This window comes from Bos indicus x Bos taurus, chromosome 14, assembly GCF_003369695.1.
Source record: "Bos indicus x Bos taurus breed Angus x Brahman F1 hybrid chromosome 14, Bos_hybrid_MaternalHap_v2.0, whole genome shotgun sequence".
Lineage (NCBI taxonomy): Eukaryota > Metazoa > Chordata > Mammalia > Artiodactyla > Bovidae > Bos > Bos indicus x Bos taurus.
In genome coordinates this window covers 60,797,283-60,820,841 of record NC_040089.1, presented here as the reverse complement: position 1 = coordinate 60,820,841, position 23,559 = coordinate 60,797,283, and the positions used below count along the sequence as shown (strand labels likewise).

The following is a 23,559-nucleotide window of genomic DNA, read 5'->3' as shown; positions in this document are numbered from 1 at the left end:
CATGTGGTGAATACAGGATTATTCATCACAGCGTTCTGTCGTCCTGGAAATGGCACAGGCCTAAAGCCAAGAGAAAGGTAAATTTAAGACCAACAAAAAATAGCCTTGCCTTTGCTTTGCAGGCCCTAAACTTCTAAAAATTTTCCTCTAAAATGAAAATATGAATAACTTCAAATAGGTTCGGTAAATTTCATAGAAAATAGATTTGTAATGATACAACATTTCAGATACATCTCTAACCTTTTGAGCTTGATATCAGAACTGATTTCTATGCTTTCCAGGTACTTTAAAAAATATATCTGTCTAGGGCTAAATCGGAGAAGGCAATGGCAACCCACTCCAGCAGTCTTGCCTGGAAAATCCCATGGACGGAGGAGCCTGGTAGGCTGCAGTCCATGGGGTCGCTAAGAGTCGGACACGACTGAGCGACTTCACTTTCACTTTTCACTTTCATGCATTGGAGAAGGAAATGGCAACCCACTCCAGTGTTCTTGCCTGGAGAATCCCAGGGACGGGGGAGCCTGGTGGGCTGCCGTCTATGGGGTCGCACAGAGTCAAACATGACTGAAGTGACTTAGCAGCAGCAGCAGCAGCAGCAGGGCTAAATAGGCATAATCTCTTGTGGCATCTGCTATGCCTAATCTCTCATTTATTCATCTTGTATAATCTAAAAATCAGGCATGAAGTCCTGATAAAATAGGATATTGAAGCTTCCATAAACATAGCATAACACATTTGTTTCATTTGTTTGTTTATATCCCACTGTACTTCAGGAAGGAATGTAGGTGATTTTTAAAATACATATAATACTATTGTCAATGAAGAAATGAGTATCAAGGGAAAATGAAGTCAAGACACAACAAGGTAATACCAGAAGTAAAGCTTGTAAACAAAATGCATAGTGTAAGATGCTTTATGCCTGCTACATGTGGGGCTTATATTCTGACTGTGAGCTTCCTCACAAGCCTCAAAGGCAGAAAGAGAAACTGGATCACTCATAGGATTTACATTGTTCATACAATAAGTCCTGAGAAGCAATGCCAATGATTCTTGTTATGGATACCTGACAAATTTATTACAAGAGAGTGAACCAAAGGAATACTGTAAGTGTGGCTCAAAATTTATTTTTAGAAAACCAAGTTTTGATTACATTCCAGTTCATAAATTAATGCTTGAGACCTCAAAGTTTTATAACTTTGACACCAATTATTTTAGGTTAGAGAAGATTTAAGTCTTGGCAAAGACTAATTATCCTAAGCAACATAATTTCCTATGTATTTGCTAAGGCAGTGGTTTTCAAACTGTAGCTCCAGACCAATAGCATCAACGTCACTTCAGAATTTTTGGAAATCAGTTGTCTGGCCTGCTCCAGAACTGCTGCTGCTGCTGCTGCTGCTAAGTCGCTTCAGTCGTGTCCGACTCTGTGCGACCCCATAGACAGCTTAAACAAAACTCTGGGAGTGAGGTTCTTGTCTTTTAGCAAACCTGCCAAGTGATTCTGATGTGGACTATAGTTTGAGCATCACTGCTCTAAGACAGGCTGCTTATAGAATTTACTTCTAGGTAACTGACTTCCTCTTTTAGGGTTTTATTCAGAAGACAATGAGGAATGAAGTCACTTAAAAATGGAGACTTCCTTTGAGAATAAGTGATCTGATCTTTACAAGCCCTCTTCCAGTTTCTAACGAATCCTACCTATTGAATGTCAAATACTTAGAAATCTGTTTTCAATTGCTGGAGTTATGCATTCAGCCTAACCAAAAAGGCAATCAAATCATTAAGATTTTAAAAGAATCCAAAACACGACTCTATTTTGTTCCACTCTGAATTTCCTGATGTGGAACTGTCTTTGCTGGATCATCTGTCTGCCTATCACCCCTACTTTGGACTACCTCCCTCATGGATGAAAGAGAAAATTGCAGAGGATTCTTTTTCAGTCAAGTGCATGTATAGACTTAGTTATTATTCATTTCCATACTAACAATTCTTTATAGTAAAATTTTCAACAACATCCCTCTCTTTTTAACTAGGGATATTTACCCTATATTACCATTCTTTTCTTCCTTGTTTGATTAGCAAGTACCAGCTAAATATTTGCTGCTGACCTATGTGCTTCAATATATTGGGATTCCCTGATAGCTCAGCTGGTAAGGAATCCACCTGCAATGCAGGAGACCCTAGTTCAATTCCTAGGTTGGGAAGATCCCCTGGAGAAGGGATAGGCTACCCACTCCAGTATTCTTTTCAATATAACAACTCATTCTTGAAAAAATCATGTAATAAGGAAGGGAACTAAGCCATAGATAGAAAGATTAAGTAATCTACACCAATTCACATTAAATCATGGAAAGTATTATTTGTAGCTAACCTCGTTTTCAATTTTGAGATAACAGATTAAGTTCAAAAGCCATGGAGCATGTGCTGTACCTCTGAGCTATATTCCTGAAATTCTAGTGAAGCTATGAAGAAGTTTTGATGAGATATAATTGTTAACGAAGTTTTTTAAAAAACTATATATTTTAAATGGCATTGCCTTCCTGAATTTCTCAAGTGTTCTGCACTGATAGTTGTAAACAAGTATTACTAATTTATAAAATATCTCCTTAGTAATTCACTTTGAAAGTACCTGTAGAACAGTGCCTTTAAAGTTACTGTCTTTCTAAGTATATTTTAAATATACTAGGAAATTTGTAAGTAGACATCCTATATTTAATAAGAGCTAATTAATTAATTAAATATTTAATCAAATCCAGGTGCAGACATGATTCCTGTTTCATCAGTGGATGAATTCTCAGGGCTTTCCCCCTCAAAACAGAATTTAACTATGCAGCCAGCCTGTGCACCCTTTCATGCCTATTACATTCTCTTTATCCCAGCTTAAATGTGATTCACCTATTCTACTCTCAGATAAATTTAAGGATCAACTTAAAACCAACATTCTCTGCTCCCCATTGGTTTAGAAGAATGTGATTTATTACATTTAACAATGTGAGTTATACTTCAGCATAAGCCAACTACCTTTCCATGAGTAATATGATTATAATAATTAGCAATAATTGATAAACAGTGTGTATCAGATCAGATCAGATCAGTCACTCAGTGGTGTCTGACTCTTTGCGACCCCATGAATCGCAGCACGCCAGGCCTCCCTGTCCATCACCAACTCCCGGAGTTCACTCAGACTCATGTCCATCGAGTCAGTGATGCCATCCAGCCATCTCATCCTCTGTCGTCCCCTTCTCCTCTTGGCCCCAATCCCTCCCAGTATCAGAGTCTTTTCCAATGAGTCAACTCTTCGCATCAGGTGGCCAAAATACTGGAGTTTCAGCTTTAGCATCATTCCTTCCAAAGAAATCCCAGAGCTGATCTCCTTCAGAATGGACTGGTTGGATCTCCTTGCAGTCCAAGGGACTCTCAAGAGTCTTCTCCAACACCACAGTTCAAAAGCATCAATTCTTCGGCACTCAGCCTTCTTCACAGTCCAACTCTCACATCCATACATGACCACAGGAAAAACCATAGCCTTGACCAGACAAACCTTTGTTGGCAAAGTAATGTCTCTGCTTTTGAATATGGCTAATTTAAAAAGCAAACATCATATACTTATTTAAGTATATGATGTTTGCTTTTTAAATTAGCCATATTTAGTGTTTTTAAGTGAACTCAGAGGATTTTTTTTAAAGGGTAGTCCATAAGATTTCAACAGGGAAACTATAGTTTATTGATACTGTGTTTATTTGGAAATCAAATTTTATTTTCCTGTAGGAAAAAATGCTTTCTTTTGGAGCTAATGTTCTCACAAAATTATCACAAAAGTATCTTATCCCTATTTTAGCAACTAAAATTTTCTTTTTTGGTGTTTATCTCTCTAAAATCAAGTATTATAGTCAATAAATTTCCCAGAATTTTTCAGATGCGAACCAGAAGTTCATATTAATCCATTTAGTGTTCTGGGATCAGGGTACAATGGAGCAAAGAAAGGAAAAGAGTTTTTATCCTTCTTTGTATGTACCTAATGGGGCACTTGACACCTCTTCTCCCAGGCTTCTTGTCTTTTAAAGATACGTGCACTAATTTCAGGTCTTCCCTGGTGGCTCAGTCAGTAAAGAGTCTGCCTGCAGTGTGGGAGACCTGGGTTCAATCCCTAGGTCGGAAAGATCCCCTGGAGAAGGGAATAGCTATCCACTCCAGTATTCTCACCTGGAGAATTCCATGGAGAGAGGAGCCTTGTGGGCTACAGTCCATGGGGTCACAAAGAGTCGGACACAACTGAGTGACTAACACTTTTCACTGGTTTCAAAGAGGCATATTAGGAAGAAAGCAAGCCCACGAAAGTAATTTACATTACAATATGAACTACATAGCACAGAGATAGTTTCTTTAAAAAAAAAAGAAAAGATCTATAAATACAAATAAACCTCACAAGATGAAGTTGTAGGCAGTATCAATATAAAAAATTCAGACAGTTCAAGGCAAAATATTTTTGGCAAATAAATTGTTGTTGTTAACTAAGCTGTTCCCTTTATTAGACCTTATTCTCTTCTCAACACTGAAAATACACATTCAAGGCCAGCCTTAAATGTTTTAATTTGACTTTCAACACACAAACAGTTGGGACTCCAGAAGAGGGGAGATAGGTAGGAGCTGGTAAGGAGAGGCATATATGTGATTCTTGTATGTTTGTTGTTTGTGAGTCAGGAGTACTTCAAGACTCTAATATCAAAATGAGGTCAGTGTCCAAGATGAGAACCCAGCCTGGAGTTAAGCAAACTCCACCTGGGTGACTTTGGGTAGTTTAACCTCCTCTTCTCAGTTTCTTTATTAAATAAGCTTTGAGATCTATTTCATATCTATTTTATATGTTGATGATTAGGAGGAAATAAGATAATGTATATATATGGTTTAGCTTTTAGTAAACTGCTTAATAAATGGTAAAGATATTTGTTATTATTATTTTATAATAACAACAAATGTTTCATAGACACCAGGTGTGAATATGATAATGTCAAAAGGAAATGGTAAAGAAATAATTGAACTAATGAAAAGGATTTTAGTGTAACTCATATCATTGAATGTTCCCTTTATTCTCAAATAGATTAAAGCAGCAGAGATCCCCCCAAAAAATAAAATTTAAGGAGAAATAATTTATGAATCTTCAAAGGATATATAGACAACAAGAGCACAGAACATATGATGAGAAATTACAGACTAAATTACTGAAATTCAGAAATGATGTTATCAAGGTTGACTTTGAATGAGCCTGACTGGTTCTTGGAAAGTTGATTAATGGGTGAAATATGGCTATAGGTATTTTAAAAGAAATACTCTGTAACAGCAGTGACATAAATGGATCTGAAAACTGAAAAGCCAAATTTATAAAAAGTAAATTTTAAAATGTAGATTAGGTAGCCTTATACAAATCCCTAAGATGATATATGAAAATACATATATTTATTGAAGGTGAAGAAATGAAAGATATAATTTTATAGCAGCGATTAAAATAAAATCACAGGGAACTTTTCTTTATAGATAAATGGAAAAGTTGAGTTTCTGGTAGCACACGACACCGGCCAACAATAGTATAATTGATGTGGGCTGGGTGCCCACTGGAAGAGTTGCTGCATCACTGATTCTTAAGCTACACAGAGAACCTGATATTTGTATGAAACAGACACCATTGTACCAGCATTAGATGGAATCATCTGATACATAGAGCAAGAGAATTCTAATTAAGAGTGATTTTAGTAACCCAATCTCTACTCTGTGAGGTCCTCAAGGAATAAGTGAAGGTGTCTTACAGGAAGTAATGAAGTATCCTTTCTTGGAATAAGCTGTACAACCGTTTTATAAACGGAAGTAGGATTCACATTAAAAAAAAAAAAAAAAAACTGCTAGGCTTAGTCTAGCCAGATGTCCAGGAAAATGGTTTCATTTTTTTTAAAATCAGAATTAAGATCACCTACTTAAAGTTTCCATCCCAAACTAGGTCAAGAAATCTTATCACTTACTGATGAAGATGTCAGGGAGAATGCTAGTGGCTGCACCTGGATTTCTTCACTAAAATATACTGTTTCTCTAAATGTCTATTCTACTTTCAATTTTCTCTAGTTGTGCTCATTTCTGCATAACCTTGCAATAAGTTAGCTTCACACTCTTTAGCAAAATTACCACAGGGTGCTAATAATAATACCTACCTCAAAGGGTTGTTTTCAAGATTGAATCTGTATGTATAACTCTTAAGCCTTTCCCTTCTCCAGGGGATCTTCCCAACCCAGGGATCAAACCCCAGGTCTCCTGTATTATAGGCAGATTCTTTACCAGCTGAGCCACAAGGGAAGCCCTAAGGAAAAAGGAAATGTTAGCTATAGTATGATGATGGTGGGATGATGATGATGATGGTGATAGGGAAGAAAGAGAAAAAGAGAAATCATTTTCAACAGAGACCTTGCTCTTACCCAGGTCTATATTTGTTGCCATCAACAATATACTAGATATAGATTAGTATATCTCTAAAATAATCCCAAAAAATATGGGAGTAGGAAGGAAGGAAAAGTGTAAAAATTAATGATAATCTAAAAAGCATAAAAAGTGATTTGGGTTCTCTCATTCTTATCAGGTTAGTTAACTTTTGATCTGCCTCAAATTATTATTCTTGTCATGTCTACTCTTTAGCCAGCTGGAATGTACTTCAACTTTAAAAACAGAGAGATAAAATTACATTTGTAGATAATTTAATTCTGTGTATATGTCTATACATACACACACATCCTTAAAGCTCTGAGCCAAAGGAAAATTTCTCTCCTCCATATTTTAACTGATGGAAGTAACAACTGTTTATTTCTTCCTCATCTTATAGGTACCAATATACCTCACTTTATCTAACAGACCTACAGTTAAAAACTTAATAGTAGAAATTTAGAAATTTTATATTTTTATCTGTGAATAATCTTTGAATGTAAAAGTTTCTTTTTTCTTTACATCTTATGTTAATTTGATAGGGCTGCCATAACAAAATGTCAAGACTAGGTTGTTTAAACAACAGAAATTAAATTTCTTACAGTCTGGAGACTAGAAGTCCAAGATTAAAGTATTGGCAGGTTTGATTTCTTTCAAGTTATTTCTCTTTGGGTTGGGGATGGCCATCCTCTTGCTATGTCCTCATAGGGTCATCCTTCTGTTGTGTCTGTGTTCCAGTCATATTGGATTAAGGCCTACCAGTGTGACCTCATTTTACCTTAATCACTTCTTTAAAGGCTTTATCTCCAAAACAGTCACATTCTGAGATACTAGAAGTTAGCACTACAACATATGAACTTTGAGGATATGCAGTTTAGTTACAATATATCTCTACAAAGTAGTTAATAATATTTAGTTTATTACCTTAATGCATTATGAAAGCATATTTTATTGTAATGTAAATATGGGTTTTTAGGCAACAAACTATAGCTATTTTGTTTCAGACTTTTTGATTTCTTAAAATTGTGTTCACTGTTCTCTGTTTTTCCAACTACCTTCTCACATCCTAGGATATGAAATATTCTGTTTGCACGTTCATTTTAAAAATATTTTCCTTTGGTTATAAGACCACATTTAAATTTTAGATGTTTTCTGAGGCAGACATTTAAACATGTGTCCTCTTTCTTTGCATTTTATTTGTGAATTGCTACCCCCTATTGCTTAATCACATGTCAGGCCAGGAAAACCACATGTCAGTTCAGGAAGTATAAAATAGATTTTTTTTTTAAATTATGAAGAAGTCATTTGAGATGAGTAGAACCAACTTATGTATTAAAGAACACTACAGGATTACAGAAGGAACTGTCATTTATTTCTCCCTTTTTTAGTAAATATAGAAAGAATTTTAAATAAATTGCATCTGGCTACTTGCTGGTAAAAGGGTCAACCTGTGGACAATAGCTGCTATTGCTAAGAGCATAATTTCTTTCAGTATATTTCCAAAGAACACAAGAGGGAAACATTTTTCTTTTACCTTCAGCAAAAACAGAAATGTATGCCTTTGCTTTCATAAGACCTGCGGGCTTGCTGGCTTGTGAACAACTCGGGACGCCCTACAGGGGATACAAGGGATGAAAGATACGGGTCACCAAGGGGTGAGAGATCTTGCTCTATAGAATCAAGGAGGATACGGGAAATAAGGAAAAAAGGAAATGTGACAAATAGGGCAAAAACATTCTTTCCAACTCAAATTTCATATAATTTAAAAGGGTTACGTATAGTCATATAAAAATTACAAGTAGAAGAATATTCAAAACAACAGAGATATGAAAACATATAAACCTTATGAACCAACCATGGCACTTATCACTTCTTAAAATACATATATCCTGTCTTATATGATGCTTTTTTCACACCTTTTTATTAAACTATACACTTCTTAAGAATGGATATGTAGTTTACTCATCTTTGTAGACTCTCCACGGAAAAGCAGGGACAAGAAACACATTTCTGGAGAGAGTGTGGATAGGTTATTACCTAAGAGTTAAAAACAAATTTTCTAATGGATATATGATTATTGGTTTCTGTCTGGAGTTAATCATAGAAAAAGAATACTCAGAAAAATTTGGAAGACTAGGGTTCTAATTTTGATTCTACCAGTTATGCGCTAAGACATTGGGTAAATTGCCCAAGAGTTCTTCACAACCCAGCTTTTTCCTCTGTACAAATTGAGGGAACCTTGTTATCTGTAAATGTACTTTGGAGGCTGCATAGAAAAAAAATCATTAGGTATTAACACATGGGTTTTAGGCAACTTCCTCACTAACTAAGCAAATCATTTAATCTCATAGCCTAATCTTCAAAATTAGATTTGGACTAGATTTTTTTTATATTTCATTTTCTTTATCTACTGTTGTCTCCTTTATTGATTCAGTAATCTCTGATCAGTGTCAGACTCTTTACTTAATGTATTCTCACAAATGATTGAAATTTTTAACTAACTTATTGTGTAATAATTATGATTTAGAGAATAAATTTATGTGTGTAATGTTTTTATCTCATATTTCACATGAAATAAATTATAACTAAGTTTGAAGTGAGACTTAAAACATTTACTCAATTAAGGCACTCAGTTAGCTAGGGCAGCATGCAATCCTCCATATCTCTAATATCAGTTTAATTTGGCTAATTATAATTTGAACATATCTATAATTTTATTATGTAAAAACTTTCTTCATGAGCACAAAAATTTATAATTTTTCATCAGTTGTGAGGATTACAGATATTATTTATTAGCAAAATTAATTTACTAATGTTTTCCTAAGCATAGAATTTTGATAATTTCTATTTCATCACTTTTGAAGATAATAAAATAATACTCCAGTCTAAAAATAATGTAGCTAACCTCAGAATGTAACTGATACAAGAAAAGGAACTTTTAGCTGGTGATAATTTTATGAGGTAGAAATGTTATATGTAAAAGTATACAGAATTCACCCTGGCATGTGGGAATGCCCATAATGGTAGCTATTCTTGTTATTTATTATAACAAATGAGATGGGAGTAATAACAAAAACCTGACAGTTGAACTCCATTCTGATGGATAAAACATTACCCGCCAGTTTAATATAACTTTTGTACTAATAAAGAAAATGTCTGTGATTTTATGATTGGCCCTTTTCAGGTCATTTTCATGACTAGGCATATTCACCCCCCAAGGTTAACAGTCTTCAGGGTTCAGTCACATTAGAACAAGTTATTTCTTTTTTTTTTTTGCCTAAAAAGTTTCTTGGGGTTTTTTTTTTTTTTAATTTTATTTTATTTTTAAACTTTACATAATTGTATTAGTTTTGCCAAATATCAAAATGAATCCATCACAGAACAAGTTATTTCTTAAGCCCATTTTCAGTTTTTGCCCAAAAAAAAACAAAATTATTTGAATTTTCAATGGAATGTGAAGGTGTTATTTCAATATGATATAAAATATGTTTGTGTGATTTTTTATTATTTAAAAGTTTTACTTGTTTAAAATTCATCGAAGTATAGTTATAAGTACATAAATTATAAGTGTTGTAGTATTTCCATGCTGGCTTTGTATTCTGATTTTACATGTCATTTTATATAGTTTTCAAAATTTCAGAAAAGAAAATCTTTATTTTAAAGTATATACTTAAAGAAGAAAACAGTATGTGAATTTTTTTAAGTGGTTCGATTCTGAATATGCTTGCCTTGTATCCTATTAAATGTGAAATTGTAGCTCGCAAATTTTTTTTTAATGAAAATAGAAAGTCTAATACTAACAAGTTTTATGAGCTTAGTCAATTCATTTGACTTCTTGGTCTCTAAATTTTCTCATCTATAAAATAAGGAAAGTATATTACATCTTCTCTGAGGTCACTTCCAGCTTTAAAATATTGTTATTTTTTTTGAATGAATCAGTGATGTGTGAATAACTAAAAGTATGCTTTTAATATCAAATACCTTTCTTGGGCTTTTATTTTTTTAAAGTGTGGTTGTGTGAGTCCTCTTTTTTATGTCTGAACGTATCTTGTGATCTCAAGGGACATTTAGAAACTTTCTCTTTCCTGTTACTGAACTGCATACCTGGGGTGTTTCTAAAGCTGGTCAGCTATAAGTGAATTCTGGTTTTGCAACATTAAAAGAAAAAATTATCAGAGAAACAAGTAAATAATAATTTTTTAAAAAATCAAGGACCAAGTGAAGGAGGCAGGAATAATGGAAGGAGGGGAAAAAGGAAGGAAAAAATGAAAAACAGAAGAGAGAGGATGACACAAATAGAGGGTGGGAGAAGAGGCAGAGGCATGTGTGCGTGCTCAGTCACTCAGTCGTGTCTGACCCTCTGTGACCCCATGGACTATAGCCTCCAAGCTCCTCTGTCCCTGGGATTTTCCAGGCAAGAATACTAGAGTGGGTTGCCATTTTCTTCTCCAAAGGCAAAGGCAGGCAGGGGTAGTCCTTCCCATCTAAGAGTTCATAATCAAATCAGGGAATCACATGGACATAAGTATTACTCATAGAAAATAGGTTATATTAAGTAATATAATAAAAGTAAACCATGCAAAAGAAGAATAAAAAGAGAAATATTAATTTGGCTTAAAGAAATCTGGGAATACATTACAGAATAATATATGAGGTGAAGGACAGACATGTCCTTATGCAAAGTTATAACATAAAAGCCTATGAACATTGACCCAGAGGGATGGTACGGGGAGGGAGGTGGGAGGGGGGTCCAGGATGGGGAACACGTGTACATCCATAGCAGATTCATGTTGATGTACGGCAAAACCAATACAATATTGTAAAGTAAAAAAAAAAAAATTAATTAAAAAAAAAGCATATGAACACAAGCTATGTTTAAGGAACAGCTAATAGTTCTTTAGAATAGTAATATTAAACAAAATGGGATACATATTAGAAGGTAAGAATGGAAAAATTGCTTGGGACCAGATTGTGGAGAGCTTTAAATCTCTCAGTTAAAAATCTAGAATGTTCTCCTTTACAATTATGGTCTTTGAAGATTTTTGAAAAAGTCACAAATACAAACAAATTTGTGTTTTTTGCATATAACTCTGATGGTATAATTACAACAGATTTGAAAAGGATCCATTTAAGTCCTTGTTAAGGAGTCCCAGCCAGAGGCTATTGGTATAGTCCAAGCTAGACATAATTGTTATTCCTTCCCGTGTTTGATTGTTGCCTCCATCTAAAATGATCTTCATCCAAACCCAAGTGATCCTTCACTATCTTCTCACAGAAAAAAATACGTGTAGTGGGCCTCTTCCAGATTTTCAACAGAATGCAATTATATCTGCCCTATGCCTAAATTTGATGAGCCCCTGGAGAAGGAAATGGCAACCCACTCCAGTATTCTTGCCTGGAGAATCCCATGGACGGAGGAGCCTGGGGGGCTACAGTCAATGGGGTCGCAAAGAGTCGGACACCACTGAGCGACTTCACTCACTCACACACTCATGCCTAAATTTGATGAGTCAAGGCAATTATCAAGCCCTTTTAGCTTTTTCAGTACTATTCAGTCTATTACTTAGTCTGATTCTCTTAAAAGGCAAATACCTTGAATTACTTTATTACTTACTTTTTTTTCTTTTATAGTTGATTTACAGTGTTATGTTAGTTTCCGCTGTGTAGCAAAGTGGGTGAGTTATATATACACATATATACACTTTTTTAAAGATTCTGTTCCCATATAGATCATTACAGAGTATTAAATAGAGTTTCTTGTATTATTCAATAGGCTATTAATTATATATTCTATATAGTTGTGTTTATATGTGTATCCCAGTTTCCCAATTTATGCCTCCCACTTCCCTCCCTGATAGGACCTAATTAATATTTGAAAGGGAGCCCTGCTTCATATCTCCAATCCATTACTTTAAAAAAATTTTTTCTTCCTGCTACCGATTCCCAGGATCATTATCCTACTGCTAAATTCTCATGTCTTATTTCTGTTACAACTTTTGGGATGTTACAGATTACAGTATCTGTAATATCTATATCCTGTGTCCTAATAAAATACATAAATATTCTGCAAAAAATTATATAATGAGTCATGTAATATTTAAAGATATGTACAAAGGACAGATATCAGAAATTCTGATGGCTAAGAAGAGTTTCCTTATGATTATTTATTAATTCTAGCTAGATCTTACAAGCTTCTAATCTGAGGACTTGGAGAAGCATTGAGTCAGATACATTACCATATGTAAAATAGATAGCCAGTGGGAATTTGCTGTATGATGCAGGGAGCTCAAACCTGGTGCTATGACAACCTAGAGGAGTTGAAGGTGGAGAGGGAGGTTCAAGGTGTGGGAGGAGACATATGTATACCTATGGCTGATTCATGTGGCAGAAACCAATTCAACATTATAAAGCAATTATCCTCCAATTAAAAATAAACAAACTTTTTAAAAAAGACAAGGATCCATTCATAAGCCCCAAGTACCTAAATATCAAGACATTCTGATTTATTAGAATGGGGAATTTTGGACAAAGAGAAGTCAAAGATAACTCACTAGATTTCTAGGTTTTAGTTGGTTATTGAGCCTATTAAATAATAGAGGGAATATAAAAGATACAAGAAAAGCTGGTTAGGGGTGAAAGGGAATAAATTTGGTTTTGGCCACATTAAATTTGATATACCTACAAAACAACATATGGGAAATGTCCTGTTAGCATCTGGAAATACAAGTCTGAAGCCTGGGAGAGAAGTGAAAGGTAAAAGATAAAGATTTTTAATCATTACCTGAGTAGATAATAGATTATATCATTCTGTGGGAATATATATAGTGAAAAGAAAAGAAGGCTAAAGATTGACGTTTTTTGAAAAGTGTAATTTAAAATCAAGTAAGAAAAAGTAAAGCCAGCAAAAGAGATTAAGAATGAATAGAGAGATAGGGGAGAAGCCATGAGTGACATTATTTGAGAAACCGTTATGGAAAAGCTTCAGGAAGAGAGAGGACTGGACTTCAATAGCATTAGATGTAATAACAAAATCAAAAACAAAGAAAACTAAAGAGACACTACTGGCTGGTAATTAGGATATTTTTGATGTCTGTTTTTGAGAACAGTTCTAATAAATAATAGGTTAGAATGGGGGAAGAGTTACGGATCCTGAGAAAGAAAATGGTAAATGCATTTGTTAAAGGCAAAAGCACAAGCTGTACAGCCACATAAGATTTCTACACCTGGATTTCATCGCAGAACTAGCATTTCCATCTCTGAAAATTGTGAGGAATCAGCGAAAGTAAATACAGGATGAGGTTTCTCAAGGAAACACTGATTCCTAACAGATACAGAATTCTCACAGAACCAAGTCTTTGGGAAAGTCATCATGACTACTAGTATTAATTCTTCCTCTACAAATTCTCCAAGAAACTTATCAGTTTCTTTCAGACCAAGAGTAGTGGCTCTTTAGTAAGTCTTGGCCTCCAAGCTAATGGCTACTCTGTCCACAACTGCGTTTCTTTACCTTAAGCTATTCTTATTCCATCTTTCACAAGACGAGTACTTTGCAGATACGATATCTTATTGTCCTTAACTTCTTGTCTCCTATCATGTCTTTGGGAGTCCTACAAAGTGCATTTATTTCTAGACCCCCACCCCTGGTGGTATGCACCAACCTCTCATTCAGTGACCACTTGGTTGGTAACTTGAGATCAGTCATGCCTGCTACGTCACTTCAGTCGTGTCTGACTCTGTGACCCCATGGACTGTACCCTCCAGGCCCCTCTGCCCATAAGATTCTCCAGGCAAGAATACTGAAGTGGGTTGCCAGTCCCTTCTCCAGGGGGTCTTCCCGACACAGGGATCAAACACAGGGTTAAGTCTCCTGCATCGTCAGGCAGGTTCTTAACCACTAGCGCCACCTGGGGAAATCAGCCATAGTGGGAGTATTTGTTCTCAGAAGTCAGCCAACTCTGTAAATCAGAATTTTTCCCTTTTGGATAGCTGATTGTTAAACATGTATCAGCACACCACTTCCTATCCATACCCATTACAGAGAATGAAAGGATTAACTGCCTAAACTCTATTCAGCTCTCATTACAGTAGTTTATACTCTGACTTGGGCTTCCCTGGTGGCTCAGATAGTAAAGAATCTGCCTGCAATGCAGAAGACCCAGGTTTGATCCCTGGGTCAGGAAGATTCCCTGGAGGAGGACATGGCAACCCACTCCAGGATTATTGCCTGGAGAATCCCATGGACAAAGGAGCCTGGTGGGCTACAGTACACAGGGATGCAAAGAGTCGGACGTGACTGAGCAACTAACACTTTGACTTTTTCACTTTATACTCCAATTTGATACTTTATATTGGAGACAGTACCTCAGGATATAGCCCAGATAAAATAACCATTCCATTCACTTCTATTCATTAAAAATTCATTGAGTTTCTAGTTAGGCATTACTGATCTAGATAATGGGAATACTAAAATCAATATGACAATAATTCTCCTCAAGGAATTTATAATCTAGCAAGAAAAAATGATAGGTAGAAGGTAGATAGATAGATAGGAAAGAGACAGAGACATGGAGAAACAGAAACGTGATAAAAGTGTAAGAAAGGCATGAATAAAGTAGTTTAGGAGCACTCAACGCAATGACCAATTCTCTTGAAAGAAATTAAGAGTTTTCTAGCTGGGATTTCATTTACAGGGTACTGTTTACAAAGTTAAATCTTAAATTATTGCTCAGTTTTCTCTGGCCCTTCCTCATTGTCTTCTCCCTCCAAAGCAGAGGATTTATCACACAAACTTCTTTAGGAGTCCTATCTAAACAAAATGATCTATTGACTGATTTTTGCACAGTGCAACATTCAAATCAGACAATGATGAGAACTTTGGACAGAAAAAAGAACATCTAGAAATAGTTCCTTAAAAAGAGAGTACCTACAGGTGTGGTACTAACAAAAGCATCCACTCTGAATTATTACATGAAATGAAAATAAGGTGATGCAAATAAGAGCATCTTCTTGCTCTTGTGATTGCTTAATTTACCACAGTGCCAAGATTTCCTCTACTCTGTTCCTGTGTCCTCTAGATCCCCCGACCAGTATCAAGAGCCCTGCCTACAACTTCAGCTTCCCTCTTCTCTTTCACAGATTTTGTTTGCCCCGATTTTTCCCTACCATTTGACCTATTCATGTTTTATCTCTGAATATGATATGAATATTCCTCCAAATATTTCTTGATGATCTAAAACATTTTTCTTCAAGCTTGGACTTTATTGCTTCCCAGTATTTTGCCATAACCAATTCTCAGGCTAGCGTTTTAGACAAGAGATTATAGTTTTACAGTGAGATTCAATAAACTGAAGACAAGCAATGCTTCAGGAATCTCATAGAAGTTCATATACAAAGCTCAAATGACATGAGTTGCTGAGATGCTGCAGAGAAAACAAACAAGGAAATTACTAATTTAAGAACTTGAATATACTGGAGAAAATGAAAATTTCATCTTAGAAATTTGAGGGTTTTTTCCTCAGGAATATTATTATAAAAATTTGATAATAACTTTCCGTGCAGTAGAGCTCTGCTGATATTCTGTTTCTTTCCACTGATTTAGATAAATAGGGAGAACATTAACTTTTCCAGGCCACTTAAGAACTCTAGAGTCTGGAACATCCTGGAGAATAATTTCCTGTAAATTTTTCTAGTTTATGATCTGCTTAATAGTACTGTACAAAACATCAAAATGTTGTCAGGAAAAGCTTCTTCACTGTAGTCCAAGACTTTAATGATCTCCAGTCAGCACAGTTTTCAGCTGAGATCCTGTAATCCTATGCAGGAAACCTTCTTTGTTTTTGTTCCATTAAAGATAATGATGAGCACGTCATCTATTTTTCATCTGTCAGCTGTAAACTAATACATGCTAGTCATTTAAGACATTATTTATTGTATAGTGCCAAAGCAATATCAACCATTTCCTAAAGGAACTTATTCACATTCATAACTCATTACCTTGGTGTAATAATTTGGCTGCTTCTGTCTCACTTTTAAATTATATAAATTAAATAACTTTCATTTATCATACTTTTGGAAAAGCAAAAAGATTGGATGACTTTAAAAGTAAACTCCCGTGGTAGGTCAAATAATTGATGATTTGGGTGTTTTGGGGAATTGTATACATGAAGATGTTATATTCTAAATGTATTAAAAATATGTCCTTCTGAAGTTTTACTTATAAATTTTTTTCTATTGTTTCTTACTTTCCAAATTTCTTATTCTGTTTATCATGTGTCTATTTGTAATAGAAACCTGAGCTATATCCCAAAGGTAAACATGCTCAGTTACTAGAATAGAGAAATGCATTTGGTGCAGGCCTCATTGAGGCAGCAAAGTCATCATCAAACTTGACCTCTTAGCTAATTTGTAGTCTTTCTTTACTTAAACTAATCCATTCAGTGTTTTTTTATTTAGACCTGCTGCTTTAGGTGCTGGAAGTGAACAACTGCTTTGTGCTAAGCATGCTGTTGGGTATTTTGATTATGTTATTTCTCTTACCCCTCAGAAGAACTCCAAAAATGAGATTTATCCTTATTTTACTGGTTAAAAAAACTAAACCTTAGATTTTAAATGAAATCTTTGACTCTTAGGTGCTAAGAGAGTTACAAAGATAAGGAGGATATTATTCTGGCTTTTCAGAGCTCATATTCTAATAGAAGGTTTGAAAATTAAATATGAATAGACACACATACCTATAACAAAAGGTAGCTTGTGATGAATTATATAAAGGCATAAAACTATAGTGTGTGGAATCTTATCTTTCTTTAAATTTTGCTTATCCAAAATTTTAGCTCAGCAAACTAGATTATCTGAGAGGTCTTAGCCAAAGATATGTGCTGTGTATACCCTATGTGTTTAAAAAATTTTTTTTCAAGCCTTTGGCTGGCCCGTCTGCACCTATGAATCATAACATCAGGATCAAAACCCTTGATGACCTAAAGAGACAAAGGCTAGAAGCTGCAAAGTCAGAATCCTAACTACTAAAATACAAAAGTCAAATAAGTTGAGAATCAGTAGTTCCCTGTGAGGTGGTGGAATATAAGTGAACCCAGCCAAATGTGAAAGATGAGGCCTGAGGACATACCAAGAGTCAGTCAGAACGTTTGATTTAATATTTCATCTGCTGTATAAATATGTTTTCTGAAATGAATCTCTTATACATAGAAATAGTTATATTTTTGTTGTAGCTTAGAGCAGTTTTAAGATAATAAACTTCCTGTTGGGTATTTTACCTGATAACTCTTTTGGTAAATATATTCCTGGAATTGGTACTAAGCCAGTGTTTAGCTGCTCTGTAACCATCATCATCATCCATGTCATCATCTGTCACTTATTAAGCACTTCTAGGTGTTCAGTGTTGCGCTAAGTGCTTTATGTGCATTATCTTACTTCATCCTTGCGGGGAACCTGGGAATTGGGTGTGATTGTTCTCCATATTTTAACAGATAAAAAGCTGGAACTCATAGATGCAATTGGCCCAAGATCACAAACCTAATAATTTATGTAACCAGGATTCATACCAGTGATTCAATGTCATTGCAGAGCATGTGCTTTTAATGGTTATACCTTAATAGTTCCTGAGTTAAAAGTTATGGCTTATCATTTGAACTTTGATAATAAATAATCCCATAAGTAAAAACAAAAAAAATTGCTTTTCTATTCAATGATAAATTATTTTTAAACATATAAATAGCAGTATGTTCCTCTTTTTTTATTATAAATTAAAAGAATGAGAAAGTAAAGTTCCACCAATATAATATAGTATCTATTGAACAATTTAATAATATTGAAAAGTTTCTTTGTCCATTTTTAATATATATGAAGTATCCCAAAAACATATAAATAAAATGAAATTCTTCCATTTGAGGTCAAATTTACTTTTAATAAATTTCATGGAAAAAAATCCATATATGTGTGTATCCAGCATTATCTATGCTAGCCAGTATATACTAGTTATTTGTGTGTGGATGTGTGTGTATATATATTTATTTATTTATGTTTAATACACTGGCTTACATAGATAATGTTGGATCCATCCATTGAAATGTTATTCTGGGCAATGATGAAAACATTGTCATTTAAAGTAAATTGTTTTCATTATTTTAAAATGACTTTAGTTTGAAAAAAGAATATCATGGACTGAATGTTCTCTAAATAAATGCATTGTAAATAAATAGACTTTCTTTTAAAATCAAATATAATAGTTCTATTTACATAGATATTTCCTGGGAAAAAGACAATGATTTTTTAAATAATTTTACTGTATTTTTTTATAATCAAGAATTCCAACAAAGTCAAAAGTTAGAGTGGATTTAGAAAGGCCATATTTTACCTAATTTATATATTTCAGATAAAGGATTTGATTATAACATTTTATGGACCTTCAAAATAATTCTTATATTTTACATTTAGAAATGGATCAGTTATTAACTCAAAAATATATAACAGAATACTGGGAGAGATGGGGGGGTTGAGGGGGAGAAACAGATCAGTTGAATTGATCTAATTAATTTAGATTTAAATTTAAATTAATTTATTTATGCTATATACTATTGCCATTCAACTTGCTTTACCAAAATATTTTTATCTAGCTAATATTTTCAGTGAATTATTACCCATATAGGATTATTTATTAGGTAATGATTATTCAAGTCACAGTAATGGTTTGCATAAGATAAGCATCATTGTAATGATTTGTTAATATTGCCAGTATCTGTGGTTTAAAAAATCTCCATTAAGAAATTCACCAGGTAAGAATTTTTACCATTATATTTAAGTGGATATTAACAAAGAAAAATCCATTAGCAGATAGTCTCTTAGCCCAATAATAGCCATCAGGTACTGGCTGCATTATTTTGTATTATGCCATATACCAGGCATGTATTATTTCTGATTTTCAAAACAGTGCCGCAAGGAACAAAACAATGCTGCAAGGAAGACATTATTTTCCCTATTATTTTATAAACAGGATTTTAAAGGTGAAATAATTGCTCAAGTTTACCCAGCTAGTAATAGTTTTCCTTACTCCAGGTTTTCAAGACTTCAAAATCTATCCTTTTTTTACATTCCATATGTCATTAACATAAAGCCTCTATGCTGGTTTTCAGTCTACCAGAATATTTGAACACCCTGTACCCTGGCTGTGCCAGATAATCATCTGATTATTTCAATTCCAGGAAGTTTGAATTATCATAAATAATAATGACTTTTTCTAGTATTTCTAGGATTCATCAAAATTCCAGCAACCACTCAGAAATTAAACTTTCTCTTTTCTCTTGGCCTTTCTTTAAAAAGTTAGTGTTTTAATAATTAGATTTTGTATTACCTCTAGGTTTTCACTGAAGCATAATGGATTTAAGAGAAAATTTATGCTATTAAAATTGGTTTTCATAAGTTACAGTGGCAACTTCATCATGCTTTTAAAAAAATTTTATTCAAAAATTTAAAAAAATTTGCTTCCTAATATTAAGCCAAATATTTATTTCCCAGATTTTGGCCAAATGTTCTTCCCTGAGGCCATTGCTCTTGTGAAACTGTTTTAATGGCCTTCATTGGGGTGTGGTGAAAAAGCTCTAATTGACTTTACTGAAAACAAGGGTTTCATATAAATTGAATTTTTCTTTTAGGATAATTGCCATTCACTTTTGTTTTATATGCAACTGAGTGGGGTTTTGCAGTATCCTCTGTGGACAATTAAAGTGCTGAAATAGGAGAAGCGAGTAATTGCTTTGTGTGGTAATACTGACAACTTCTGCGTGTTTGTCAATCTGTGTTAACAGTATCGATCGGGATGGGATCCTCATAGAGGGGCAGATAATATTTCCACTAAATCTTCGGACAGTGACGTAAGTGATATATCTGCGGTTTCCAGGACTAGTAGTGCTTCTCGTTTCAGCAGCACAAGCTACATGTCTGTCCAATCAGAACGGCCAAGAGGAAACAAGAAAATCAGGTGAGTAGGGGGCTTTAAGAAGGAAATTCTAAACATGTTTTAGAATATCTTTATTTTTCTTTGGATAAATGTAAAATCCTTTCCTTCTAAATGGTTAATATATATCATGAAGACAAACAACTTCTGTGATTACTTTTTTTAATATTTTGGTCTACATTTCATACTTTTTTCACACAGAAAAGTTTTGTAGAACTTATAATAATTTTCTTGCTAGATTATTTGAAATAGTATCATTAGCTATTTTTCATGTTTATTATTGAAAAAGTAATTCTGTTGTTGTATTTTTACTGAGATTAAAGGGATGGTCAAATGAAGACTTGAATGTTTTTAATATTCTAAGGAATATGAAAAATCATATTGGAAGGTGATGAATACATTTCAATGATTAAGAAAACACAACATTACTTTTTGTGGAGGATGCTCTCTTGTCCTCCTGAAACTTTTATAAATGTATGGGAGTTTCTCCAAAAAATTTATAAATGTATGTTAGTATAATTTTCATTTATCACCTCATCTATAGACTTTATGGGCATCTAAGCTAAATTAGTTTTTTTTTTTTTTTTTAACTCCTATTGGATCAAAACAAAACAAAAATCAGTAATGGGGAGACCACAACTTTTTTCCAGGCAACTTTGTAACAGGAAAACACAACTTAAAAAAGCAATTTTGGTTTAACTGTTGCTTACATAGTGCTTCTCTGTTATACACTGGAAAAAACGTTTTCGATGCTTAAAAGATGTAATTTTTACCTATGTTTTAGTAATTTTCATTACTTTTCTATTTAATTTTGTATGTATTTTTTTTCTTAACATTTTCTTTCTTTTTTGTGTTTATTTGCATGCCTTCAATTTGTGTTGCTTTCAAAAGGCCAAAGGGACTAGAAGAGGGAGGGAAAGACGGGGATAAGCATGAAGAGATAGTTCATGCGGAGGAAGAGGTAAAGGAAGAAAGAACTAATGAGAATGAGAAAGGGAAAGACATTACAAACATGTGTAATAAGGAGAAAAACAGAGAATCAGGAGATGAGGAAAAAACACCAGATATACCTGAGCAAGGGAAAGAAAAAGAACAGTGGAATAAAGAGGATTTGCAAAAGCAATTCTCACAAGATGATGACAGGTAAAATTTGCTTATTTTTATAGACATTTCCCATTAGTTATGTCCTTTCTCTTAATCCTATTTTGCCATTTGCATTGGGTTTATTTTCTTGCATTTTATCTATTTAGCTTCTAATACAACCAATTAATGTGTTGACAAGTTACTATCAAACAGATTGATTTATTAACCAGTCTTCAATTTGTATACACTAGCTCTCAGTATGATTTAATTGGGTTTTTTAATCCTTTTTGACTAGGTAAATCTAAAGTAAATTTCCCTTTCCATTTTTTTTAGCGTGAAATACTGTATATCTTCCCAATTTGTAGAGTCAAAAATCTTTAAAATGAGGTTCTGAAGGGGCTGGGAAAGTGTGGCCTGCTCTACAAGAAATATTATGCACTAGAAATGAACTTTTAAAACGAGTGGCAAAATAGGTAGCAAAATGTAAGCTTTATTCTGTCCTCGAATAAAAAAGCAAGTCCTTTGTCTTATAGTTTTCTGGTGGGTTCTAGTGTAGTTTTAATTCCTGAGAAAGATTGTGAAGAACAGTGTTCTTTGATCCTTTAAAAAGAAAGGATAGAGGCTTCAGGGCTTGTTAGAAGGCAAACATATTGGGTTAGAAATTCATTCAGCTGGAAAACTGCCAGAGAAGGAACTTTGAACAGAGGATAAATGGAAAAAAACATAACAGCAAGGCATAAAGCCAAGTGTGTTTTCATTTTCATGACGTGATGCATTAATAAGTATGAAGCCATCTTCACAGTGCTGTACTGAAAGTCGCATCAGCCCAAGCACACATAGACTTCATCTCTCTGCCTGAGGAGATGAGCTTTCCCTAGCTACAATTCTCTGAGACTAAGAGTGGCAAAGCATGTATGGTTTGGAGGAATTTGGGTTTCTAGTGGCCAATTCAGAATTTGATTTTGTATTCTTATGAAGTTGGCATAATAAGCACACCCAATTACAAGCCAAATTTTGCTTTATTATATATAAATTCAATCTCAATTTATGCTTTACTCAAAATTAATGAGAAGATAATCATCATAAATGTTTACCCCCTTGGTATACAATTCAGTGGTCTAATTCTATGACACTTCAATTTTTGTCTCAGTTTGCTATATTTAACTATCTGTGGTCTATGAAGGTTTCTATGTAACAGACACAAAACCTAAAAGTTAGTTTTAAGTTAGGCATATTTTGTGAGTCCAATCTGAACTAGTAATTTCAAGTCTATTTTCTTTGTTTACATTGCTTTATTAATGAAGACTATTTTTCTGACTTATTTGGCATAGGGTCATTTCATCATTAATTCACAGAGAATAGTTTTTGAAAATTTCCTTAGAAAGAGACATAGAGTTTCCTTTCTTTAAAAAGCAGAGCAAAATGTGGGCCTCTAATGTGTTTTACTTTCTTTAAATTGTGTAAAGCAGAACATATGAGCCCCTTGCTGTGTGCCTGTTGCCAAAGTCTCTGTTAGCATATCTGGCTTGGTGGGTAGAAGTTTGGAGGTTATATTTTTAAGTTCTTGATTTTTAATAATTTCTGCACCATTTTCTTCTTGATAAAAGCACATTATTTTATTCAGGAAAGAAAAGGATGGTATAGTCCTAGCAATGAGTCTTTTAAGGCACTGTACTCTGCTTAAATATAACTATGTAATACTTGCGGAACTGGAAACTACACAGGGCCAGGCTGATGTCTTTCAGTTCAGTTCAGTTCAGTTCAGTCGCTCAGTCGTGTCCGACTCTTTGCGACCCCATGAATCGCAGCACGCCAGGCCTCCCTGCCCATCACCACCTCCCGGAGTTCACTCAGACTCACGTCCATCAAGTCAGTGATGCCATCCAGCCATCTCATCCTCTGTCGTTCCTTTCTCCTCCTGCCCCCAGTCCCTCCCAGCTGATGTCTTTAGGGAACATATATTCTATAAGATGGCAAAAAGTATCAACTGCAGTTATTTGTGAGAAAATTTTGGTGCCACTAATTAATTTTTGCAGCCTAAGGTCCTGAATTAG

The 23,559-nt window shown here is 34.3% G+C and overlaps 1 protein-coding gene across 43 annotated transcripts in view; it reads left to right on the top strand.

Annotated features, from left to right (window-relative positions):
* Nucleotides 1–23,559, top strand: part of RIMS2 (regulating synaptic membrane exocytosis 2) — a 603,774-nt gene that overhangs the window by 443,299 nt on the left and 136,916 nt on the right. For 12 of the 43 annotated variants that reach the window (XM_027561351.1, XM_027561350.1, XM_027561386.1 and 9 more), the window contains one exon: nt 20,274–20,446. The exons of 20 other annotated variants lie outside the window; for them this stretch is intronic. In XM_027561351.1, the coding sequence (XP_027417152.1) occupies nt 20,274–20,446 (173 nt within the window). Of the gene's footprint in view, nt 1–20,273; nt 20,447–21,313; nt 21,566–23,559 lie in introns of all 43 variants that reach the window. 11 more of the 43 variants (XM_027561346.1, XM_027561348.1, XM_027561347.1 and 8 more) reach the window with 1 other exon arrangement.